This window comes from Mustela lutreola, chromosome 14, assembly GCF_030435805.1.
Source record: "Mustela lutreola isolate mMusLut2 chromosome 14, mMusLut2.pri, whole genome shotgun sequence".
NCBI classification, from domain to species: domain Eukaryota; kingdom Metazoa; phylum Chordata; class Mammalia; order Carnivora; family Mustelidae; genus Mustela; species Mustela lutreola.
The window spans coordinates 21,105,973-21,129,472 of record NC_081303.1 but is presented as its reverse complement, the minus strand read 5'-3'; the positions used below and the strand labels follow the sequence as shown (position 1 = coordinate 21,129,472).

Genomic DNA, 23,500 nt, shown 5'->3' with positions numbered 1-23,500 from the left:
TGAACAAATTTAAGCGAAAGGACAGAGAATACTGTACCTTAAGGAGAGCACGTGCTGTGAAGAGCACTGGGTGTTATACATAACTAATGAATCGCTGAACACTACATCAAAAACTAATGATGTACTATATGTTGGCTAACTGAACACAGTAAGAAAATTTTCAAAAAAGAAATAGAGACAAAAACAGAAAGGAGTCACGTGGCACTAATTTAAATGATGAACTCAGTTTTAGCCAGTTAGAGGACAGGCAGCAAGCTCACAACTGAACGGAGGTGAGAGTAATACTGAAATAATGTTCATGAAGAGATTGGGAGTAGATGTGATCACAAAAGGAGAGCCTCTGCAGAGGGGAGGGTGGTGGGGACAGGATCTAGGGGTGAGTCTAGGAAACATGTTGCAAAAGCACAGAGTGTATCAAGAGTTCATAAAGTAACAACCGAATTTATCAGCAGGTCATAACTATATTAGTCAATATTTACCTTTAATAGGTTTGGCAGGAAAACATGGTTTAAAGATGAAAACAGTAATAGTATTACCATAAAACCTTTTGCTGAAACCTCAGAAAGACCTATGGTGCCCTGGAGAATTTTTCAAACAGACAAATGGCCCTTTGGGGGTCTTAAGAGTGTGCCTCACAAATTCCGTTAGACAAGACTTCCAAAAATATTGACAACATGGCCCTGAAGCAGTGGCAGGAACCCAAAGTAGGGTTTAAGTGCAAGTGTTTATTTCAAACAAATTTGTGGTTGTTATTTTTATCTATTGGAGTGAACCCCAGTAAGATTCACAGAAGATAGTGTTTTAGAGGAATGTTCTAGTACAAGTACCACTCCTTGGACTACATGGGCTAGAGATAATATAAAATGAAAAGAGGTTTCGGACTCTCCTACCTTTTATGAACAGGAGGGCAGGCTGAGAAGGCTCCTCATTTGCAGCTTATGTTAAAAGTTCAGAGGCCAAAATCAAGAGCCCAGAGAACAGAGTCAACATCTGTAAATAATTTGCAGGTAGCAGGACTGAGCCCTGCCTAACGAAAGAAGTGGCAACACGTGCATAGCTCAATTCTAGAATTGCTAAGAATTCTGTGTGCCTCTTGTTCCCCCAGCCCCATTTTGAATATGAAGTTATATAGCACGTATCCTTGCCCGTTTTGATGTTATATGCTGGGAGATGGCGGCAACTAACTTGTCTCTTTAGTTCACAAAAGAATGGTACCCAAGGAGTCACACCAAAGAAGCCTTGTCTCAACCAACCTGAACTTGATTTAAATGATAAGATCCTAGATTTTAAGCTAATTTCATAATGGAATAAAACATGGTGGTCTTGAGAAGAGGGAATGAGTATATTTGGGTAGTTGAAGGGATATAAACTGTTGTGTTCCAAAATGGCCACACAACAAGATCTCTTGTCCTTCTTACAATGTAATGCTGACATTCCTCCTTCTATCAACAGTGTCTACATTCCCTTCCCCTGGGTCTAGGCAGGTCCGTGACTATAGGGGTAATGACACTATAGGATTAAGGCAATATACCTTTCACCCAATATTTTTGGACACTCTTGGAAACTGGCCTTCAATGTATGAGGAAGTTGAAGTACATGGAGATGCTACAGTTGGTGTTCTGGGCAACACCCCGTATCAGCCAGCCTTTGAGATAACACCAGACAACATCTGACTGAAACTATATAAGAAAACTGCTCTTGTCTTTTTTTTCTTTCTCTTTAGTCATACATTCATTAGCTTTTTAGTGAAGGTTCCCTCAATAAAGTCCTACTGTATCTTAGTTGAACTAAGAATAGTTTTCATATCTCAGCATGAAGAGAAAAGAGACCTCAGTGGCTTTATTGGTGGTAGACAGATAGGTAGTGGCAGCAGGAACCAATCACCCTAGAGCCCAGATAAAACACGGACCTGAGGCAGAGGACAGACATCTATAAGGACCAGGTACAGAAACAATGGTCCGGTCCCACAAGTCATTTCGTCATAGAAGTATCTAAGTTCAAGAACTGGCAATACAGAGGCACCTGGATGGTTCAATTGACAATACATTTCTGAACATGGAATTCTATTTGAAGTGACTTTTGGGGTGCCTGGGTGGCTCAGTCAGTTAAGCCTTCGACTCTTGGTTTTGGCTCAGGTTATGACCTCAGAGTTGTGAGACTGAGCACCGCATCCGGCTCAACGCGGAGTCTGCTTAAGATTCTTTTTCTTCCTCCCCCCTCTCCCACTCACACAATCTCACTCTCTAAAATAAAATTGACAAAAATCTTTAAAATGACTTTTAATAGAAAGTTGAAAATGCATGGGTATGAAAAGTAAGTTGGCTCAAGTTATAATACAATTCTCTCTCTGCAACTTCTCTGGAAATCTATACATTTATGAAAAGAACTAATTCCTGATTAAGGTATTGAAAATAAGTTGTATTTTGTTTTGCTTTGAGGACAAATGGCTGCCCTAAGCTTAAAAATGTAAAGCAAAAATAACAATTAAAGCTTCATTGAATGCAACATACTGAAGAATGCCTCTTTCTGCACAGAAAATACTGAAAAGTCACAGTTAATCATGTATTGTGTTCCTATGGTACACAGGATACAAGATCTTTACAAAATGCATTAAAAACCCTCTTCTTTTTTGTGCCTCCAGATATGCCCATCATCTCCCTTTTTCTCTTCTAGTCCTTCCAACAGTATTAGGATATATATTAAAATTTTCTGTTTGAAATACCTAAAGTCACTTCTGTTTTCCTGACTAAGCAATGACTGAAGCAGTACTTTCTACCAGGAGAAGAGTTATTTAGTACAATAACAGAGAAACCATTACCACTTACTCCCCTTGATTCTTGAATCCTACATATTCTAAGGTGAAAACAGCCTTGAACTTCACCACTGCTATGGTAAATAAAATGCTTATAGGTCACTCCAGTGTTTTGCAAAGCCAGATCCTTAGCGTATGATAAAGACAATGAATTCCATGTAGCCATAGCTGCGCTTTCACTATAAAATTAGTTTCTTAGTTGAATGGCATACCAAGGCAGTGGCCAAGAGACCCTTAAATCAATAGAAAGAGTTGCTAGCAGAATCATTACTATGAGGAAAAGCAAAGCCATACCCAAAAGAATTCTATTCTTGGTGAGGACAAATCACTATCACTAAATGACTTACTGATCTCCAAGGGAATGGTGCCTTATTGAATGCTAAGCATTTGCTTCTGCTGGTGAAAGTTTGGGCTCTCAGCACAGGTAGTAGCCAGAGCAGCCTTCATGAGCAGAAGTCCCACTTTTGAGCTCATCTTATAGAAGCAGTCATTGTCCCTTTGTATATGAGCTCACTGACCAAACACTCGGGTGGCTGGGGAGAGACTGACATCTACTGTATTTACACGGGACACAAACACCCTCCCACGCAGTGTCCATACCAAGATGCCCATCTATATACCTCTTCTCCAGACACCTGTGTCAGCAGACTTTCAATCTTGTTTTCTCCAAGTTTTTAAACAAACCAGTAGTTACTGTGTATCAGTCCAAGTGGATTGGATTCTCTCTGACCATTTCTCCAACTACAGTGGAATTTTAGGTCGCTGGAATTAGCACTAACTCTGAGCCAGTATCTAGCAATCCCCTACAAGGTTTTAATATTCACTTCTTTATAGCAGTCACCCAAGTAAATGCATGCAAATCCTTTTGAAGAAGGCTGATGGGTACATTCTTTACACTATTTTATGCTCCACTAGTGTACCAAAGTACTCACACTTTTTAATCTATATAATCAAAAGGGTTTAAAATAAGATCTGCATAAATTGCCATCTTTAATATAGAAAATATAATTTTGATGATTTTCATAACTTGTCTTAGCTCAACAATTAAGTTGGGGAAGTATATTTGGCTACATGCTGTCAAAAAGTAAATTAGCTTAATGTTGGCAAAAAGAAAGATTAACTGGAAAATTTACAACCTAGAGTTTCAGTTATATTATTATTAAGGCTAAGTATATGTTGATTCTAGAAGGGTTATTATGCCTCATTAATAGGAACTGGCAGGTCAAAATGTTAGATAATTCCAGGGGTTTCTGATATACAATAAATATTTATTGAGGGGTGCCTGGGTGGCTCAGTTGGTTAAGAACCTGGCTTCGGCTCCCATCATGATCCCAGTCCTGGAATCAAGTCCCAAATCAGGCTCCTTGCTCAGCAGGGAGCCTGTTTCTCCCTCTTCTGACTGCTCCTACTGCTTGTGTTCTCTCTCTTTAAAGAGAAGATAAGTATTTATTGATTGTCTTCTATGTAGAAAACACTGTCCTGAGGTAGACTCAAATCTTTTATATTATTAAGTAGCCTTGAGGATATTGATTGCATCACTTCTTAAAATAAGCAGATGGTTGGCCTACCACCATGTGAGAAGATCTTTAGAGGCACAAGAGGATATTTCTCAAAAGAGATGGGAATAATAGAGTCTCTAAACGTTTTGTACAACTACTCTGTGAGAAGGAATCAGAACTGATCATCTGGCTTTATCCTATATATTTACTCTTTAAATTAAAATTACTATAAAAGCCCTTATTCAGCACCTTTAATTTCCCCTATTTCATTTATCTTACTAATGTTCAACCCCACTGGTTTAGTCAATTTACTCCATCTGCTTCACTGAAAAATGTAGTTTTAACTGATTTTACCATTTCTTAACATAAGACTTAAATAGCAGGGAATTTTAATCAAATATCAAATCAAGAAATAAGAAATAACCACCTATAAACAAAAGGCAAATTTAAAAGAATACTGATTATAAATAAAAACTACATAAACAAACTAAAATATTTGTAATCTTCAAGAAGTAGCCTTTACATTTAATTGCTTAATTCTCCTGTGATCAAAGGGTTTACAACGGAAATACTTAACTCTCTCACCCAAACCTGGATTTTATTGATTAGAAGAAGGGAACACTGACACTTAGAAATGCTTCAGGGATGGAAGGAGTAATTATGACATCAACCCACTGATATTCAGAATAAAAATAAAGGTCCCTATGTCATATTCTTGAATTGTAAGTCCTGGGAAGCATAGATAAGAGCTTCACATATGTAAAAATCTAATTATTCTAAAAATTAAGTCTTGAGCAATCTGTCATCCTCAGTAGCATTAAAGAGCCAGGTTAAAAGAACAGCAGCTAATGCTGGGTCATTCAGTCAGATTTATATGTGGATGTCTCATATCTTGTCAGCAAATGTAAATTTTATTATGTATTATATATAACACTTGCTATAAATGTTGTTAGAGCAGTGTTTATCAAGCTGCAATATAGGTACCATAAAAAGCTTTTATTAAATAATCATCTGTTATGTGGGTTTGGGTTTTTTTTTTTTTTTGGTTTGGTTTGATTTTGTTTTTTTGAGAGAGCACACAGGGGGAGGGGCAGACAGAGAGGCTAGAAAGAATACTAAGGAGACTCCACGCCCAGCCCAGCGCCCAACCTGGGGCTCGATCTTATGACCCTGAAACAATGACCTGAGTCAAAATCAAGGGTCCCATAGTTAACTGACTGAGCCACCCAAGTGACCCCATTACCTATGTCTTATATAAGAAATATTTGCTTATATTCCCTGAATTCCAATCCCTCCCATTAGCTCCTGTCTTTCCTTCTAGCCATGTGGGCAAATTACTGAGGGTTCCATCATCTGTTCTAGAGAGAAATACCTTTATCTTATCTCCTCTATCTCCTCCTCCCAGTTGTTCTCCTTCCTCCTTCCTTCTTTACCCTTCCTTAGCTCGCACTCCTATTGCTTTTAAAACCTTGACATTGCCTATTCATTGAATGTCATAACATAGTACTATTAGTAGTATTTAGCCCTAAAGAAGTTTCCCTTCCCTAGAAAGACCATAAAAAACCCATTCAATACTTTCCTCCCCCGTTTATTATGTACAGTTGTGATCTGGGCATAGATGTAGATATACAAAAGTAGGCAAAGTTTCTCCCATAAAGCTGTTCAAAATCTCAGGGAGCTGATTAGGAAAAAAATTAGAAGAAAGTTGGTACAAAATGATGGCATGGAGGGTAAAGCAAGTAGGTCCTTTCATTTTTAATTCATAGGTTGTATTATTTTCTCTTATTCAACATAGCAACTGATACTTTTGGTTTTGAACAGGACAAGGGGTGCGCAAAGAGTCTGATAAAGAGGTCCAGTGATACCTGGGGAGTTGTGCAAACTCCAGGGGGGTGGAGTGGGGACGTACAGTCCAATGATCTAAGGGTAGAAAGGCCAAGCCTCAAAGAAAGTAGGTCAGAGCTAACCAAGAACAAACTTCTCCACCCTAGATAGGGACAATTTTTTTTATCCACGGCTGAACTACTTGCATACTGCAATGAGTTGAGATGCTGAAAAGCCACTTCTGTTTTTATAATCTACACATGTCTCTAACTGGAACCTGTTCCAGTGACTACCTTGATCTGTAAAACAGCCTAAACATTGTTGTCCTTGTGTCAACTGAAGGATGACCTTTTCTAAATACCCTTTCTAAAACACCTCAAGAGGCCAGCTACCAAAACATGCACCATGAAGTTAACAAAATATTCCTGCAAATGCAAACTCCACCTTCTTTGAAGTGACTAAATCACTAGCAGATCTGAAAAGCTGTAATTATAGGATTCCTTTTTACAGGAATCATGTATGGTTATACCAGTACTTGTTTTGCTCTTAGGTTAACATGCCATAAGACTGCAATGGGAAGATTCATTTTTAGAGGCTTAATAAGATAAAAAGACATGTAAATGACACACCAAAAAAAAAAAAAAATCCTAAACTTCATGACTATTACTGTGCTTTAGAAAAACAGCTCTACAGGGAGCCTGGGTGACTCAGTTGTTATGTGTCTGCCTTCAGCCCACATCAGGATCCCAGGATCCTGGGATAGAGCCCCACATCCAGCTCTCTGCTCAGCAAGAAGCCTTCTTCTCCCTCTCCCACTTCCCCTGCTTGTGTTCCCTCTCTCCTTGTCTCCCTCTCTGTCAAATAAATAATAATATCTTTAAAAAAAAAGAAAAGAAAAACAGTTCTACAAAGTATTTCAAACCAAAGCCACAGGACTGTAACAGAGGTTACCGAAGTTTTGAAGATCATTAAGGCATTTAAAGATGATAAAAATTAATCATCTTCCCTTTCCTAAATCTAAGCACAAGTCTCATTTTCCAAAATCATATTCTATGATGACGCATGAACCCACCTAGAATATGACCAAGTCCAATGCATCAGTTAACACTCAATTAATCCTCATTTAAAAACAACCAAAGCAAATATGACAGCTAGAAAGAAAATGTTACTTAAACAAGAGATACCCTTACATATAAAAACATACCCCCTTCTAAAATGTGGCAAGTTACTTACAAGGAATAGTAAGTAATTCCCTCTCCCACCTCTGCGTATGATCAAAATACGAAACTCAGAAAACATTCATTATTTCAAATTTCATCTAAAGCTACCTGAGCAAGGAATCTAGAGTTCATTAAAGTAACATGAAGTACAGTTTTACATGTTAAATCAAGTGTTAAGATGAATGTGCCCATTTAGGCATGATCTACTTATATTTTTAGATTCAAAATGCTCCTATTTTTGTTTTTTAAAAATAATTTCAAGTTTGTTTTATAACGATGAAACACACAAACACGATTACAAAATTGAGGCAGAGTGCAATTTCCTACATTCACTCTTCACTCCTTCCCTGCTTCCAAACTAGGCAGCTCATCATCACTTCAGAGACACAAAAACCTCCGTAAAACATTATCATTGTTGTTTTGATTATTAGCTTTCAAGTGAATCTACACACCACATTTACAGTAATGCTTTGGAGTTGGATTATATGACCTATTTACTTAACTCTGTAGAGATGCCAATTGAAACACAGATATATAACATTTTTTATTACTGTACAAGCAGAACTTCTCTTTAGAATTTGTCATATGACTCCCCAATTAATTTTTCACTCCAAATGAACCTTTGTAGTCTTTAATTACTAAGCAAAAAGGGTTTTGTGATCTTGAGAGTAACCTGATGATGTTTACTAAAGTATAAAATGAGACTAAATAGTACAAATCTAAATAAAAAACAAAACACCACCAACAGCAGCAACAACAAAAAACCCTTAATGCACTTTTGTCTACATGGAAAGAGTACGGACTCTGGTTCTCCAGTGATCAGATAAAGAGGCCATTAACGAAAGTGCTCAGATTACTCCTATATACACAAAAAGCAGAGATGAGAAAGAGAAAAGTAATTTCTAAACCAAGAGCAAATATATTAAGTTCCCTCTCCCACGCAGGAAGAAGTGTGTAGAAAGTATAACCATCAGCAATATTCCCACCTCTTTTTCAACTTTTGCAAACTCAGGTATTCTGCTCCCAATTGTATAACTGTGTGGACAACTGCTCCACCGACGTTTTCTACCCTGATTTATCACAGCCATGTTTAAACATTTCAACATTTCAAATTTAACATATCAGCTTTAAGGAGAAAACAAAGACTAACACTTATGTTGCAGACTACAAAGTATTTCCACATACATTATCTCATTCTGCTAAGAAGATATCAGGATTCTCATTTCATAAGGGAAGAGACCAGCTTAAAAAGTGGAGGTAACAGGTCTAAAGTCAAAGGGATAAGCCTGGAACTAGAAGCCCAAACTCTTGGTTTAATAAACACATTTTCATTATACTTCTTTAATGAAAAGACTGGGTTAACAGGTCACCTTGTTATTGATTCCCAATGTAACACCACACATGATCTGCTATGATAAAAACAAGAGTTGAGCTATATATCTCAAAATCAAATGAAATTGTTCCAGTTTAACAAGTATCAGAAAATGCTAATGATATGCAGTCACTATGAAGTTGGGTATATTTTTCAATGTTTAAAAAATTTAAAAATCTACCCATAGTTAGCCACCCAAAAAAAAACTTAACTGAGTTGAACATGACTGTTTCTTAAAAGATTTTAAGACTACATACACACTTGACAAAGTAACATAATTATTAACTACTATTACATTTTGATTTAAATGCCTATTGTCTGAAGGGCTTCAAAAAGAAAAACCTTGCGATGTTAGTAATTTCCTGTAGATTAATGAATGCTGAAATGAGCAACTTTTTTTATTCACAATGCCCTCTACTGGTGGCAAAGTAGTTCTAATACATTTATTATAGGAATTTGAATTTGTTTCCTTACTGTGGTCCCCACCACCTGCATATAAATCCTCTGGAATGCTTGTTAAAAATACAATTTCCCTCCCTCTATGAAATATCTACAGATACTGTGATTTCACTACAACTAGAACTCTGCATTTTTAACAAGTTCCCCCAACAAGTAACTAACTGGTTTGGTTAATTATATCAACACCTGACTTTCAAAGCACAGTAACTTTGTGAAAAGCTCTGGAAAGGTATTATTGTATTAGGTTTATATTATTATATTATATATTATATATACATATATATATATATATATATATATATATATATATACTATATTATTATATAAGGTTTCCAGATGAATACCAAGGCTCAAGACAATTTATGGCCCCAGGTTAACATGCAAAAAAGTAACAGGGCCGCTAATATTTTCTTATTTCTGGAGGTGCTGTGTCCTTAGAGGAAAGAATCACAAAATTCTATCAGCCTTAAAATTCAAATATTTATTTCTTTAAATACAGCTTATGGAAGCAGTACATGCTTTTCCACTCTGGCTTGACATGATAGCAAGCTCAGCCTATGCTGAGTTTCGGATTCAGGAGGGTCTGGCAGGTATTTGAGAATTTGGATTTGTAACAAGTTCTGGGTGGAGATGAGGATGTCAATTCTGTGACTATACTTTGAATACCACTGGTTAAGAATACTATCTAGTGGTTCTCAACCTTGACTACACATTAGGATCACCTCCTGGAGGCTTAAAAATCTGTTAGCCAGGTACACACTTAGACCAATTACATCAGAGTCTCTGGCATGGGGCATCCAGACACCTATATGTTTCAAGCTCCTAAAATTAAAAAGGTTTATAAAACCCATCAATATGTAAATGGGCATACACTGATTTTCCGAGAGCACGGTGTAGTGTGCAGTATCTCCACAACTTTTTGGATCAGAAACACTTCTGTCCAGGGACATAATTAAAAGGCCTAAATGTGTGCAATGCTAGCCTATGGGATAAAGTAGAAATTGCTTTGAGTGGCCTACAAGACATTCACCACCAACCTCATTTATTGCCAAACACTTCTTCCCTCCACTACATATTTTCCTATTAGAATATTAACAATTCCATTGCAATTATCTGTTGTAATGTGACTGTTTACACTCTTTCTACAAACAACCTCTTTGAAGTCAGAGATTGAATCTAATTTGGATTCCCCAAAGGCTTGTATGAGTAACAATACAGATTGCTAGCCCTACTTTCTGAAGAAAAGGTTGTGTCAAGAATGGCTTTAATGCAACCTAGAATGTGACAATAGATAACTAAAATTTAAAAACTGACTATTTCTCCCTCATAAAGCTACTCTTCTTTAGTATTCCCTTATTATTTCCACCGAGAGATGATAAATTTCACTTGCCTTGGGATCTGCCACATCTTCAATTCATTAGCAACTTAAGAACACCAAAAAGCTATTCTAAGAATCATTTAGCCAACTGTGATCCAAAAAGGAGTAAAAAGAGTGTATGTGTTAGCAATGAGATGAAGTTTCCAAAAACCCTTAAAAGGAAAAGGGAAAAAAAGCTTAAAAATTACTGTTGTTTCAAAAATCCAAGTTTTTAAAGTTTGAACATAATCAAATCAAATCAAATCAGTTTTATTTCTTTGGTTTTTGGTTTTTAATTTATAAGGAACAATAGTCTTCTGTGAGCAAGCTGCATATTTAACTCAAGTCAAGCAATTTTGGTATGTATTCAAAAATTTGCAAGATTAAGTACAGTATTCTTTACTGTCACAAAAGAAAACATCAGACTTTATTCTATAAAGGTGATGTCTGGTTCACTCTACAGCTCTCTGGCTCCACGGTTTCTATGTGCTCCACAAATATTTAAAATAATCACATACGTATAAGTCTCAAAGCATTATAAGACTATGCTGCTTCACACTTTTTCAGTCTGCGGACCTATGAGACTGTATTTGAGGAAATCAATCCTGTTAACAAATATTAACATGTATTTGTTTTTAAAGGGTAGTGATAATTACCTACACATATATTTATTCAACAAGGAATTACTGAGTGCCCATTTTTGGCCAGGCACTGTTTTCGGAGCTAAAGTTGCACAATAATGAAAATAAGGTTCTTTATGAAGCTTACAACCTGGTATATTTTTTCTACAAAGGAAAAACTAGGAACATTCTAATGGTCCAGACTCTAAATAGGGATTCTTTACGAGGGAGAGAGAAAACGTAAGCCTAAAAGTCCTTAGTTTATCAAATTTTTTGGAAGGCTCCCAGAAACTCTGAAAAGGCCCATAAACCTGGAAGAAAGAGAAAAGTAATAAATGAAATTTTAAAATTAATTAGTGTTTACCTCTGTATTCCTTCAAGAATATCTTTCACAGCTGCCATTAACTTTTGAAGAGATACATATGCTTCTTCAAATGATGCTATTTTTGAAGAAGTCAAAGCTGCATTTGAGCCCAATCTTTGAAATACATCCATGCTAAAATAGAGAAAAAGAAAAGATACTCATATACATGCACATTTATGGTAATTCAAGCATTTCCATTTCTAATATATAAAATGAGGTAATATTTATAACTCCTCCCTCATAATCCTGATTGATTAAAATTAGAAATAAGACACAATGACCTGTGAATGTCCAGGCTACCATTCATGCAAAGGATCCAGAGTAAAAACTATGTTCGTCTAATCTAAAGTAATACTTACAAGCTGTGGGAATAATGTTTCTTATCAAGAGACCATAAGACACAGAATACTGTTAATCTGCATTCAAATCAATCCATAAATACTAACAGTACTCCCGTACATAAGGATGAAGAAAAAAAAAGACATCAGATACACATGTTTCCTGAAACTAGAAGTTTTAAATATCCATACACCTTACTCTGGTAATTCCAATTTTAGAAATCTAGCACATTAATAATAACTTGCAACTGGTCAACAATTAGTAATCACCTACATGTGCCATGATGTAAAAAGTGTTAAGTAAATAGTGAATTAGCCACCTGATGAAATGCCAAAGAACTACTAAAATAATGCTTACGCCATCTATAAGATAGAAAAATAAAGGTATACAAAATTTATTTAGAGAACATAACCACCACCATATAAAAAAATCAAAATATATGCTGTACTGGATTGATGAGTATGCCCCTGAAATTCACGTTCACCCAGAACCTCAGAATGTGACTTTATTTGAAATGGGATCTTTGTAGAACTGCCCAAAACAATCAACCCTGAAGACAGACACCTGGATTTCAGACTTTACACTTTCCGGAACCATGAGTGAATAAATCTCTGTTATTTTAAACCACTTAGTTTGTGGTAATGTGCTATGGCAGCCCTAGACTAATAACCATGCTTTAAAATACAGCTGGGTATACATGAGAATAACCATGTTAACTACTGGTTATCTTCAGGTAGTAGCATTCAAGGAAGTTGCTTACTTCACAGTACTTTCCAAAGCATTTTTTTAAATAATTATGGTGAAAAAAAAACATAAAATTACCATTTTAACATTTTAAAGTGTACAATTCTGTGGCATTTGATACATTCACAATGTATCACCATCACCACTATCTACTCATAGAACATCTTCACCGTGCCAGAAGGAAACCCTGTATTCATTAAGCACTCACCATTCCTCCCTCTCTGCAGTCCCTGGTAACCACTAATTATTTTCTATTTCTATAGATTTACCTGTTGGGGATATTTAATATAAATGAAATTATATGCCACGTGACCTTTTGTGTCTGGCTTCCTTCACTTAGCATGTTTCTGAATTCATTCACACCATATTGTGTATGGATACTTCCTTATAGCTGTGTAACGTTCCATTTTATGGATATACCCATTTTATGAGACACATTTCGTGTATCCACTCATCTGTTGATGCACATATGACTGTTTCCACTTTAGCTATTGTAAATAGTTGTGAACATTCATGCACATGTTTCTGTTTGAACACTTGTGTTCCGTTCTTTTAGGTACATATCTAAGAGTGGCACTGCGGGGTTATATGATGATGGCACATTTAATGTACTGAGGAACCATGAAATTGCTTTTCCACATTCCTACATGTATGAAAGGGGTAAAGCGTTTTGACAAGTGTGCAAAAGGGAAAACTTAGGAAATCTGAATAAATACAATGGTTAATAAGTACAGTTTGACCTTTCTAAAAGAAAAAGTATTCTGAAACACTAGTAGCCTACTACACCTTCATGATAAATGATTCTCCATCCCCTCACTTTTAATCTGGAGGTGTCTTTAGGTTTCAAATGAACCTCTGGTGGACTGCATATGGATGGGTCCTGTCTTTGTATCCAATCTTCAGCACCATGCCATTTCAGGGAAGCATTTAGGCCATTCACATTGAGAGTAACTACTGGAAGGTATTAATTTAGTGCCATCATATTGCCTGTAAAGCCCGTTTCCCATAAAGCCCCCGTTTCTATAGATGGTCTCTGTAAATTTCTGGTCTATGATATTCTTGGAGGTCTTTCTTCTTTTACAGAACCCCCCTTATATTGTTTCTTGAAGGGCTGGTTTGGTGGTCACATATTCTTTCAGTTTCTGCCCGTCCTGGAAGCTTGTTGTCTCTCCATCTGCTGTGAATGACAGCTTTGCTCAATAAAGTATTCTTGGTTGCATGTTCTTCTCATTTAGTACCCTGATAATGTCTTGCCAGCCCTTTCTGGCTTGCCAGGTCTCTGTGGACAGGTCTGACATTATTCTGATGTTCCTCCCACCATAGGTAAGAAATCTCTTCCCCCTAGCTGCTCCTAGGATAGCTGTCTTGGCTCTAAAATTAGCAAGTTTTACTATTATATACCAGAGCATTGGTCTATTTTTATTGATCTTGGGAGGGATCCTCTCTGCCTCTTGGACGAGAATTCTTATTTCCTTCCCCAGATTGGGGAAGTTCTCAGCTATGATTTTCTCAAGTACACCTTCTAGTCCTCTCTCTCTCTCTCTCTCTCCGTCTCTCTCCAAACCTTCAAGGATCCAAGTAATTTCTGACTTTGGAACATTTCATGACATCATTGATCTCTCTAACTCTGCTCTCATGGGCTTCTAGTTGTTTATCCCTATCCTCCTTCACTTGCTTCCTTTCTATCATCTTATCTTCTAGACCACTAATTCGTTCTGCTTTCTCATGTACCCTGGCAGTCAGAGTATCCAGTTTAGACTGCATCTCCTTCATAGCATTTTTAAGTTTGGCGTGATTAGCTCTCATTCCTGCCCTTAAAGATTCTATATTGTCGCTAGTACTTTTCTTAAGCCTAGATAGTGACTTCATAAGTGTTACTCTGAAGTCTATTTCTAACATCTTGCTTATATCCATATTCATTAAGTCTGTGGCAGAGGCCACTGTCTCTGGTTCTTTTCTTTGTTGAGAGTTGTTTCTCCTAGTCAATCTGTTGAGGGATGTTGAGGGAATGTACAGAGTCCATGGGTCAACCATGACCCAGGCAGGATGCACCCTAGGAAAAATTGGAGCAGTCTGATGCCACCACGCAGGCCCGGTAGAGTTTTTCTGCCTGTAGATATCCAGATATATATTCTTACAACTCAGGCTGATTTCATGGTTGTTCGGGATGGTTTGGTAGATATACAGATAAATTCAGGGCACCAGACAAAATGAGGTCCCTGATCCCTCTGCCATCTTGCCTCCCTTCTCACTACTCAACCTTCAAATGAGCAGCTCTCAATGAAGGGCTCAAGCATGAATATATTGAAAACTTTTACAGTGACTCTGGTACACCATCAGGCATGAGAAGCAATGAAGTAGGCTTAAGAACTATGCACTGATACAGCAATTTAAGAATTTCTCATGAAATACTGAAATACTACAAAGTAAAGTTGATTTATTATACAGAATTTACCGGGAACTCTAATATCCAACACAAATGTATGTATATTATAGGTCAATTCTAAGACAAATAAGGTACTCAAATTTTGAATATTTGAATTTTTCTAAAATGAAAATTTTATTTTCTAAATGAAATTTAGAAATATTTTCTAAATGAAAAGAAGATCAAAATATCTTAGAAATGGCTTTAATCTATTTTATTTTGAAAGTGATAATCTTTGCCTAGTATATGGGGTAACTTCCTGCTAACAAGAATATCTGATTAGCCAAAACATTTCCAATATGTTAAGACTGGACAAAACAAAGATATGAAAATACAAATGCATTACATGAAAACACAAATTTTTAAGTATTGTTTTCTTCAGCTTACATGTTAGGTATTGGTATTTCTTTAATGTGACAAACTACACATTTGTTTGAAAGAACTTATAATTGTAGGCAAAGACTAAAAATGGGTTTACAGTGTTATAAGAGAGAAAAGATGTTTAAAAAGAGTGTTCATATTACTTTGCTGCCCATTTCCTGACAGAGGAAATGACAGATGATCTTAATCCAAAATAACAGTGATACTGGGCCCTTGAACAAAAATCATACTAAAAAGCTTTCGTGACCCGCAAATATATAATACATATAAAATCATATAAAGATTACGGGCTTGGGAAAAAGTACAGGAGGGAAGGTCGGTTTACTTTAAAAGCAGTTATTTTAAATTACTTTTTTTAAGCTACTCCAGCAGCATTTAAAGAACTACTCACAAATGGTCTCTATCTTTTCATTTTACCAAAAACACAGTATGCTTTCATGGATATCAAAGGAATAAAAGCATTTCTTCCTTTTAAATATAAGTATTTATCCTTCTTTTTAGAAAGTCTTACATGAATTCTCCCTAAAGTTAAATGACCTTTTCTTAGATTATCTTAAATGTCATTAAGGTTTTGTGTCCTACTGATTTGTTTAGCAATCTAGGTGGCTTTTTTTGGTTCTGACATACATGGGAAATACTTGTCATGAAGGTTTCACATCTGAATCACCTATAGAGATTTTTTTTTTTAATGCACTATCTCAGTGTCACCTCGGTCTTATCAAGTCAGAATTTCTAGGGATAGAGCCTAGGCATATGTATTTTTAAAACACTCAAGAGAAATCTGATTGCACCCTTATTTAAGCATCACTGTTTCTAAGGCACCAATTTGATAAAAGGCCCTCAGTTAGATAATCTAATACATTAAACTCATAACCCAAACACTAACTGTTTAATGAATAACAGTAACGATGGAAAAGCCGAGAATTCAAAAATTCTTGGAAATTTAGTACCTGTTCTGATATAATGTAATCCAAACATTCTCTAGGATAGACCAGATTTCTTGATGCCTGTTAGGTTGCGGAAGATGAGAACCTGAGAAAATGGTGATTTCTTGGTTATTAGACTTCATCAAAGAAGTATCTTCTTGCTTTTTACCCACTGTAGTTTCTGAAGGATTTTGCTTAAGTTTTGCCTTGACCTGGGGAAATAAGAATTACACAAATTTCAGCTAGTTCTTCACTAGGAAGTGAGAGAAACAATGCCAATTGTGCTTACAGTGTTCTAGGTTTCCAAGAAGTATTGACTCTTCTTTGTCCTTGATTATGTACCGAATATTCCAGAAAAGCATCAGAGCTAAAACACACATATTTTTTCCTTTTCCATTTATATCAAATAGTTCCAATATATTTATTATAGTGACCTTTCTTAGCCAACGTGCTAATATCAATTTAAGAATACTATTAGGGGGCGCCTGGGTGGCTCAGTGGGTTAAGTCTCTGCCTTCGGCTCTGGTCATGATCTCAGGGTCCTGGGATCGAGCCCTGCATCGGGCTCTCTGCCTGCCTCCCTGCCTACTTGTGATCTCTGTCTGTCAAATAAATAAATAAAATCTTAAAAAAAAAAAAGAATACTATTTGAACCCTTCTATATATATGGTACTGAACAAGACAGAGAACACTTAGGATACAACGATAAACATGTGGAATCAAGCCTCCAAGTACCCTACGATCCATTAACAAGAATGGATTATTATTAAAAAAAAAAAGGAAAAGACAGAAAGTAAACCTTTTGCCATTGAAGAAGCCACTGAAAGTTTCTCAAGAGGCAAGGAGACTGTCTAGAAGGCTACTGAAATAATCCAGTAGACTGGTCCTGAGAACTTGAATTAGGTTGAAAAGGTAGAAGAAGAAAAAGAAAACAAAAAATGTACACAAGAAAAATTTTATAAGATTTAGCCAAAATCTAGATTCAGGAAATGAAGGAGACACTAAGATTTTTTAAATTTAGATGTCTACAAGAATAAATACACAAATAATAGAAATATAAACTGTCCATAAGGTAAAAATAGATCAAACCTCCTTGATTTACTGCTCCAGAGGAATGTAAAGACACAGTTTTATTTGAAGGCAACACCCTGAATGTATCATGTATTATAATGTAAGAGCAGTAAGGCATTTAATGTACATTTATCTACATTTCTGGATTTTATGGCCACCTGTAGTAAAGCCAAGAAGAAAGGCTGGTTATGGAAAAGAGGAGAAACAGACCACAGATCTGCATTTAGAATGTCTACTGTGAAGAATAAAAAGATATTTAAGTAAAGATATCTAGCAGGTAATTGGATATGCAGATTTGTAGCTCAAAAGATAAAGCTGGGACTCATTCCCATGCAGACAAACCTCAGAGGTAGATGAGATTGTTAGAGAGAAAATAGCAAAAACAGAAAAAGGAGGAGGAGGAGGAGAAGGTAGTGAAAGCTAGACAAAGTAAAGGAGGAAGGGAGGAAATTAGCAAGAAGAAAAAGAGAGACTGACAAGATATGGGAAGAGTCAGAAGTACTCGAAAGCAAGAGAAGCCCAAAGAGGTAAGTTTCAGGAAAAAAAGAGCGGACTATATCAAGTGCTGAGAAAGGCAGAGAAACTAGAAAGAGGGAGAAAATGGTGGGTTGGATCAATGATAACCTAATTCACCTAACAGAATATAGAGGCAGAATTCTACTTGTAAAGGATTAAGTAGGAAACGAGTGAAGAAACAAACAAGGGTTAATAGATCGCTCTTTAAGAAGTTTGGTAATTGTTGGAAGGAGTCAGTGCAGTAAACACCATGGCCAACGTACAAGTACTTAAGAATGCAGACCTGAGTATATTTTAAATATTGATAATTAAAGATACTGAACAGAGTATAAGAGCTATATTATTGATTCAAATAATTTTTTTAAAATCACCTTCAGGGAAAATATTAAGTGGAAAAAAACCTCTGATAGAATGAAAAAAACTTTATGACATTTAAAACTTGGGGTTTTCTTTGTCCTGGCTCTACTGTAACTTAAATAAAATCATTCCATTTCCCTAAGCTTCCTTATTAATAACAGTATGATTTCAAAGGTTAGCCGATGGGTTGTTAGTTTCATGTTAATTAAAAAAAAAGTTCCAACACTACTGGAAATAAGTATTTATTGAGCATTTCTTACGCATAGGAACTTTCTAAAAACTTTGTATCTATTAGCTCATTTAATCCTCAGAACTGCCCTATGAGACCGATATTATGATTATCCATATTTTCGGGTCAATAACTCGTACAAAGTCACCCAGCTGGTAAGACTCATAAATAGAACCTGACCTTCAGAAATCGGACTCTGAATGGGCTTCTGATCTCTCTCCAACAATAAAAGTAAATCTTCCCCTTTTCTATCTTTGGGAACAGGAAGAAAAAAGAATGTTATTCCTCCTGTTTTTCCCTATTTACATTAACTATGCACTTAATAAATATACATGGATGGAAAGACATATTTTGTTCCGAGATATATTTTTTTGATCACCACATACTGCTCGTTTCCTCAGCTCTCATATAGTAGTGTACGCAACTATGCAGATGGATGTCTTTCCGAAACACCTACACAGTGCTTACTAGTGCCAGGCACTCAATGCTTTAAAAGTATTAATTTATTTAATTCTCATGACAGTTCTGAGGCACAGATTATTATTCTCATTTGATAAAAGAAGAAATTAGGCTCAGAGAGGTTAATTAATCAGAGGTTTAAAACACAGCTAGTCAGGGGCACCCGGTGGCTCAGTCGGTTAAGCGTCCAACTCTTGATTTCAGCTCAGGTCATTATCTCAGGGTCGTGAGTTGAGCCCATGTTGGGCTCCACGTTGAGGGTGCAGTCTGCTGAAGATTCTCTCCCTCTCCCTCTGCTCCCTTAACCCATTCTCTGTCCCTGAAAACAAAACAAAACTTAAAGAAGAAAAAAAAACCCAAAACACATCTACTTAGGATGAGGCTCCTTGGACATAAGGCTGACTTTAATTATTCTATCATCCGGGCAGAGCAAGCCTTATTTTTTTGGTTGGAAGGCTTATCAAAGAAAAAATGTATATATCCTTTTCCTGTTCCCACCCCGTTTATATAAAAATCTAGAAAATGATCATTTTGGTTGACTCTCTGCTTTGTTTTCTCACAAGCCTTTTCAGAAGTAAACAAGTGAATATTCCTCTTTTCCTGATTTTCTACACTTGGTACATTAAGTTCATTAAGTTTGGGGGCCTTTTTTTTTTTTTAAATTTAACAATTACTGTATTTAGATACACTGTCTCTGGAGGTGATCTATTTGTTGCTCCAGTTACTGAGATAGGCAGGAATAAATATTTAGGTCATAAACCAAATCTAATGCATTCTACAAAATGACTCCTACTGAGTGTATTTTAAAAGCCCAAGCTAAATCACATAGTTCCTGGCTGACTTAGACAATGAATTAGCAACACTTCAGAATTCTAATCATGGAACAGCACAGGTTTCAAGCAATCACACTAATGCCAGGTGTTAAGGGAAAAGCACTAATGAGGATGTAGATTCTTCATCAATGGGCTTCAGGACTCTCGCTAATGCAGCAACTGGAAAATCAGAATCCAAGAATAAATAAAAATTCAATTAACTACTCAGTGGACAACATACAGTTGGCACACTATTATCTGATAACACTAAATTTTCATGCCACAGTTTCATGGTAACTCCTATCTTTTGGTTTCCAATTGATGAAAGAACCTTAAATCTGGACATTTGTTGTTGTTTTTATCACAATCAGTCCTAATTTTTTTTTTTATTTTCAATAACCCTAATTCAAAGACTGATAAACCTATGAGTAACCTGAATTTTTCATTTGTTTTCACTAAAGATGGGGTTTAGGGCTTAATTATGTGATGGGAAAGGCTAATATATGGTTCCCTACACAATTCAAGAACAGACTCAAGCTGCAATCCTCTATATATCCAAGTCCATTCTTTCCTACAGATGGTTCTCAGAGTCACATTTGCCATGGAAAAATACAACTGCTAAGGTTTTAGTCAGCTTAACCCAAAAGATCATTTCACCCCTTAAATCAATTTTTTTGCAGTTCAACCACATATTTATTAGTTTATAAAAAAAAAAAAAGATGCTTCTTTTACTTCATGAGATGCTCTCTTAAGTACGTAAGTCTTTCCCTATCAGCTATGATGAATTTTAGTATCATCTAATCCTTTCATTACTTCACAGGTAGTGGGAACTGTGACCTTGAACCACCACAGGCAAAAACCTGGTCAACCACATAACACGGAAGAAAAAAAAATGGTGATTATATATATATGTGTGTGTATATATATATGTGTGTACCATTAATGTCTAGGGGCGCCTGGGTGGCTCAGTCGGTTAAGCCTCTGCCTATAACTCAGGTCATGATCTTAGGGTCCTGGGATCAAGCCCCTGCTTCCTCCTCTCTCTCTCTGCCTACTTGTGATCTCTCTGTCAAGTAAATAAATAAAATCTTAAAAAAAAATTAAGTGCCATTAATGTCTTATATCTAATAATGGTGATACTGAGTTTTTGACCTGTTTCTGACATATAAAACTCCCAGAATCTTCTAGATTTGAAATTAGAAGGCTGCAGAAATAGAGTATTACCAGAGACAAAACTTACAGAGTTAATTTAAAAGAGGTAAAAAGGCATCAGTGCTAGACTGCCTGCATAAGGGTCACATGCAGAGATTGTTTAAAAAAATTGGTAGGTGAGTTGCCAAAGTCTGAATAAGGTCTACAGATTAGATCATTGTATTATACCAATACTAATTCCCTGATTAATTATACTAGTTACATAAGATATCCTTGTTCTCTAGGAAATATATGAAAGTATTTAGGGATAAAGGAGCATTGTACTTGCAACATACTCCTAAACAGTTCAGGAAAAAAATGTGGCTAGATAAGCAGATAGATAGGCAGGCAGAGAAAACAATAAAGCAAATGTGAAAAACGGGTAACACTGGGGGATCTGGGTAAAGGATATATACCGAATCCTCTGAACTCTTCTTGCAAATTTTCTGTAAGTTTCAAATTATTTCAAAATAAAAAACGAACAGTATTCCTGGGTACCACTACCAGAAGTTTGATTCAGTAAGGTTTGAGAGAGGCTTGGCATCTGCATCTTTAAAAAAAAAAAAACTTCCAAAAGTATTCTGATCGATGCTGTGATCCACTTGTCTGAGGCACTGGGAAATAAGCTTGCAAACAAGGTACAGCTTGCGTCCATCCATAAATGAAATAACATAAAATTCCAACAACTGCTGTAACAGTGGTTCCAATAAGAGGATGTGTTTTATAACTTGCAATAAGAATTGCTTATTTACCCTTCAATTCACTTAATAATCACTTAATGCCATTCATGTGTTAAAATAAGTAGAATTAAAATATCCTTTACCTCTGTTGTCTGCTAAAACATTCTTAGAACGTTATGTCATTAGGTACTCTAAATTGCATTCCAAAGACATCTTACCTCTGCAAAGGTTTGAAGTAGTTCACTGACTTGAGCAAAGGCCTGTGGAAGAATACCATCATAATTTGATCGTGTACTGAAAGCGTGTAGCAAACTTTTAGAATCCTGAAGCAGAAATTTCAATGTTGTAAAATCCACTGCATTGTTAGCTGGTAAGAGAAATTAAGAAGGAAAAAATAGGTAAGAATGAGTATTCGATACAAAAATGTCTTTGGAAAACCAATCTAATGTTAATTATGAAATTTAAGAAAAGTATACATTTACGCCTACACACCACTCCACTTCTCCCTCTCTGGCTTAAAAAGCATTACAATTAAATTTAGCAAAAGAATGTTCTTGGAGTTGATTTGGGTACTCTGTATTCTTCAGAAGACAGAATTACCAAACAAGTTAAACTGCAGAGTTTCAAGGCAGATCTTGTTTCATATACAGATGACTATGGAGGGCATCAGAAAACTCACTTGGCAGTATGTAAGTTACATGCAGTATTTCTCATAACCAACTCAGTTAATCATGTAGTGATTTGCCTTCCAATTCCATTACAACAAATGTAATACTAGATTTGTTGAAAATAATCTTTCCTCTCTCTGCACAACACAACTAACACAACTTTAGAAAAATATAAATAATTTGGGTAACGGTGGGTTGTGGGCAACACAAGCTAGCAGAATATTTTCCTTAAAAATTAGCAAAGTGAGTGAATCTACAAAAAATAATTCAAAGGTGTAACAATTTTTTTTCAACTAATCTTACTTACCTTAAATTCTCAAGCCAATTAGGAGAGGTGGTGACAATGATTTCAAAGATTTTAAGTTATCAACAATGAAGTTAAGCAAATTTCTAATGTCGCCAAGCTTAGAACAGAAGAAATCTTTCCATTATTAGAGTAGAGCACTATATACCAGCTCTCAAGGGCATTTCAAATAAACATGATACAATGTGTTTTATTTTTTCTATATGTTTTATTTATTTGACACAGAGAGAGAGAGAGAGAGCGCGCACAAGCGGGGGGGCGGGGGGGGGGGGGACAGAGGGAGAGATAGAAGCAGACTCCCTCAGGAGGCTCCATCCCAGGACCCTGGGATCATGACCTGAGCCGAAAGCAGAGCTTAACCAACTGAGCCACCCAGGCACCCTGTTTTCTTTTAACGTTCACAGTTTCAGAAACTCTTCTATGTTCTGAAATACCAGCATGGTTTTTTGCTGGCACTATGAGTTTTAAAAACTCTGTATCACTTATACAAATATTTGCATAGAAATACTGAAAGGTCAAATGAAAATAAAAAGTAGATTTTAATAATTAATTATACAATATTCAGAAATTCTAATCTAATGTGATGGCTGTAGTCAGGCTTCTGGCTTCCCCTTTATCAAACGAAGACAGAAAAGTGTATTTCCTTAGGAAGCACTTAGTTATTTTTAAATGCAATGACTAGTTTAAATTCCTGTGGGAAAAGACAGATAAGAGATGCTGCATATAGGACAGAAGTAGATCTGATGAACCCAGTAAATCTCCTAAGGAGAAATTGGGCACATCTTCTATAAGTATGTAGTCAATGTTCAATAGGGCTTATGTCCCTGAATTAATCATTTGATCTCTGTCTTAGAAGAAGTCTTTCTAAGGT

The 23,500-nt window shown here is 36.1% G+C and overlaps 1 protein-coding gene across 5 annotated transcripts in view; it reads right to left on the bottom strand.

The window, feature by feature from the left end:
* Nucleotides 1-23,500, bottom strand: part of SWT1 (SWT1 RNA endoribonuclease homolog) — a 107,945-nt gene that overhangs the window by 38,779 nt on the left and 45,666 nt on the right. For all 5 annotated transcript variants that reach the window (XM_059146278.1, XM_059146279.1, XM_059146280.1 and 2 more), the window contains exons 14-16: nucleotides 21,876-22,024; nucleotides 16,367-16,554; nucleotides 11,528-11,659 (exon numbers count right to left, since the gene is read on the bottom strand). In XM_059146278.1, the coding sequence (XP_059002261.1) occupies nucleotides 11,528-11,659; nucleotides 16,367-16,554; nucleotides 21,876-22,024 (469 nt within the window). The remainder of the gene's footprint in view (nucleotides 1-11,527; nucleotides 11,660-16,366; nucleotides 16,555-21,875; nucleotides 22,025-23,500) is intronic.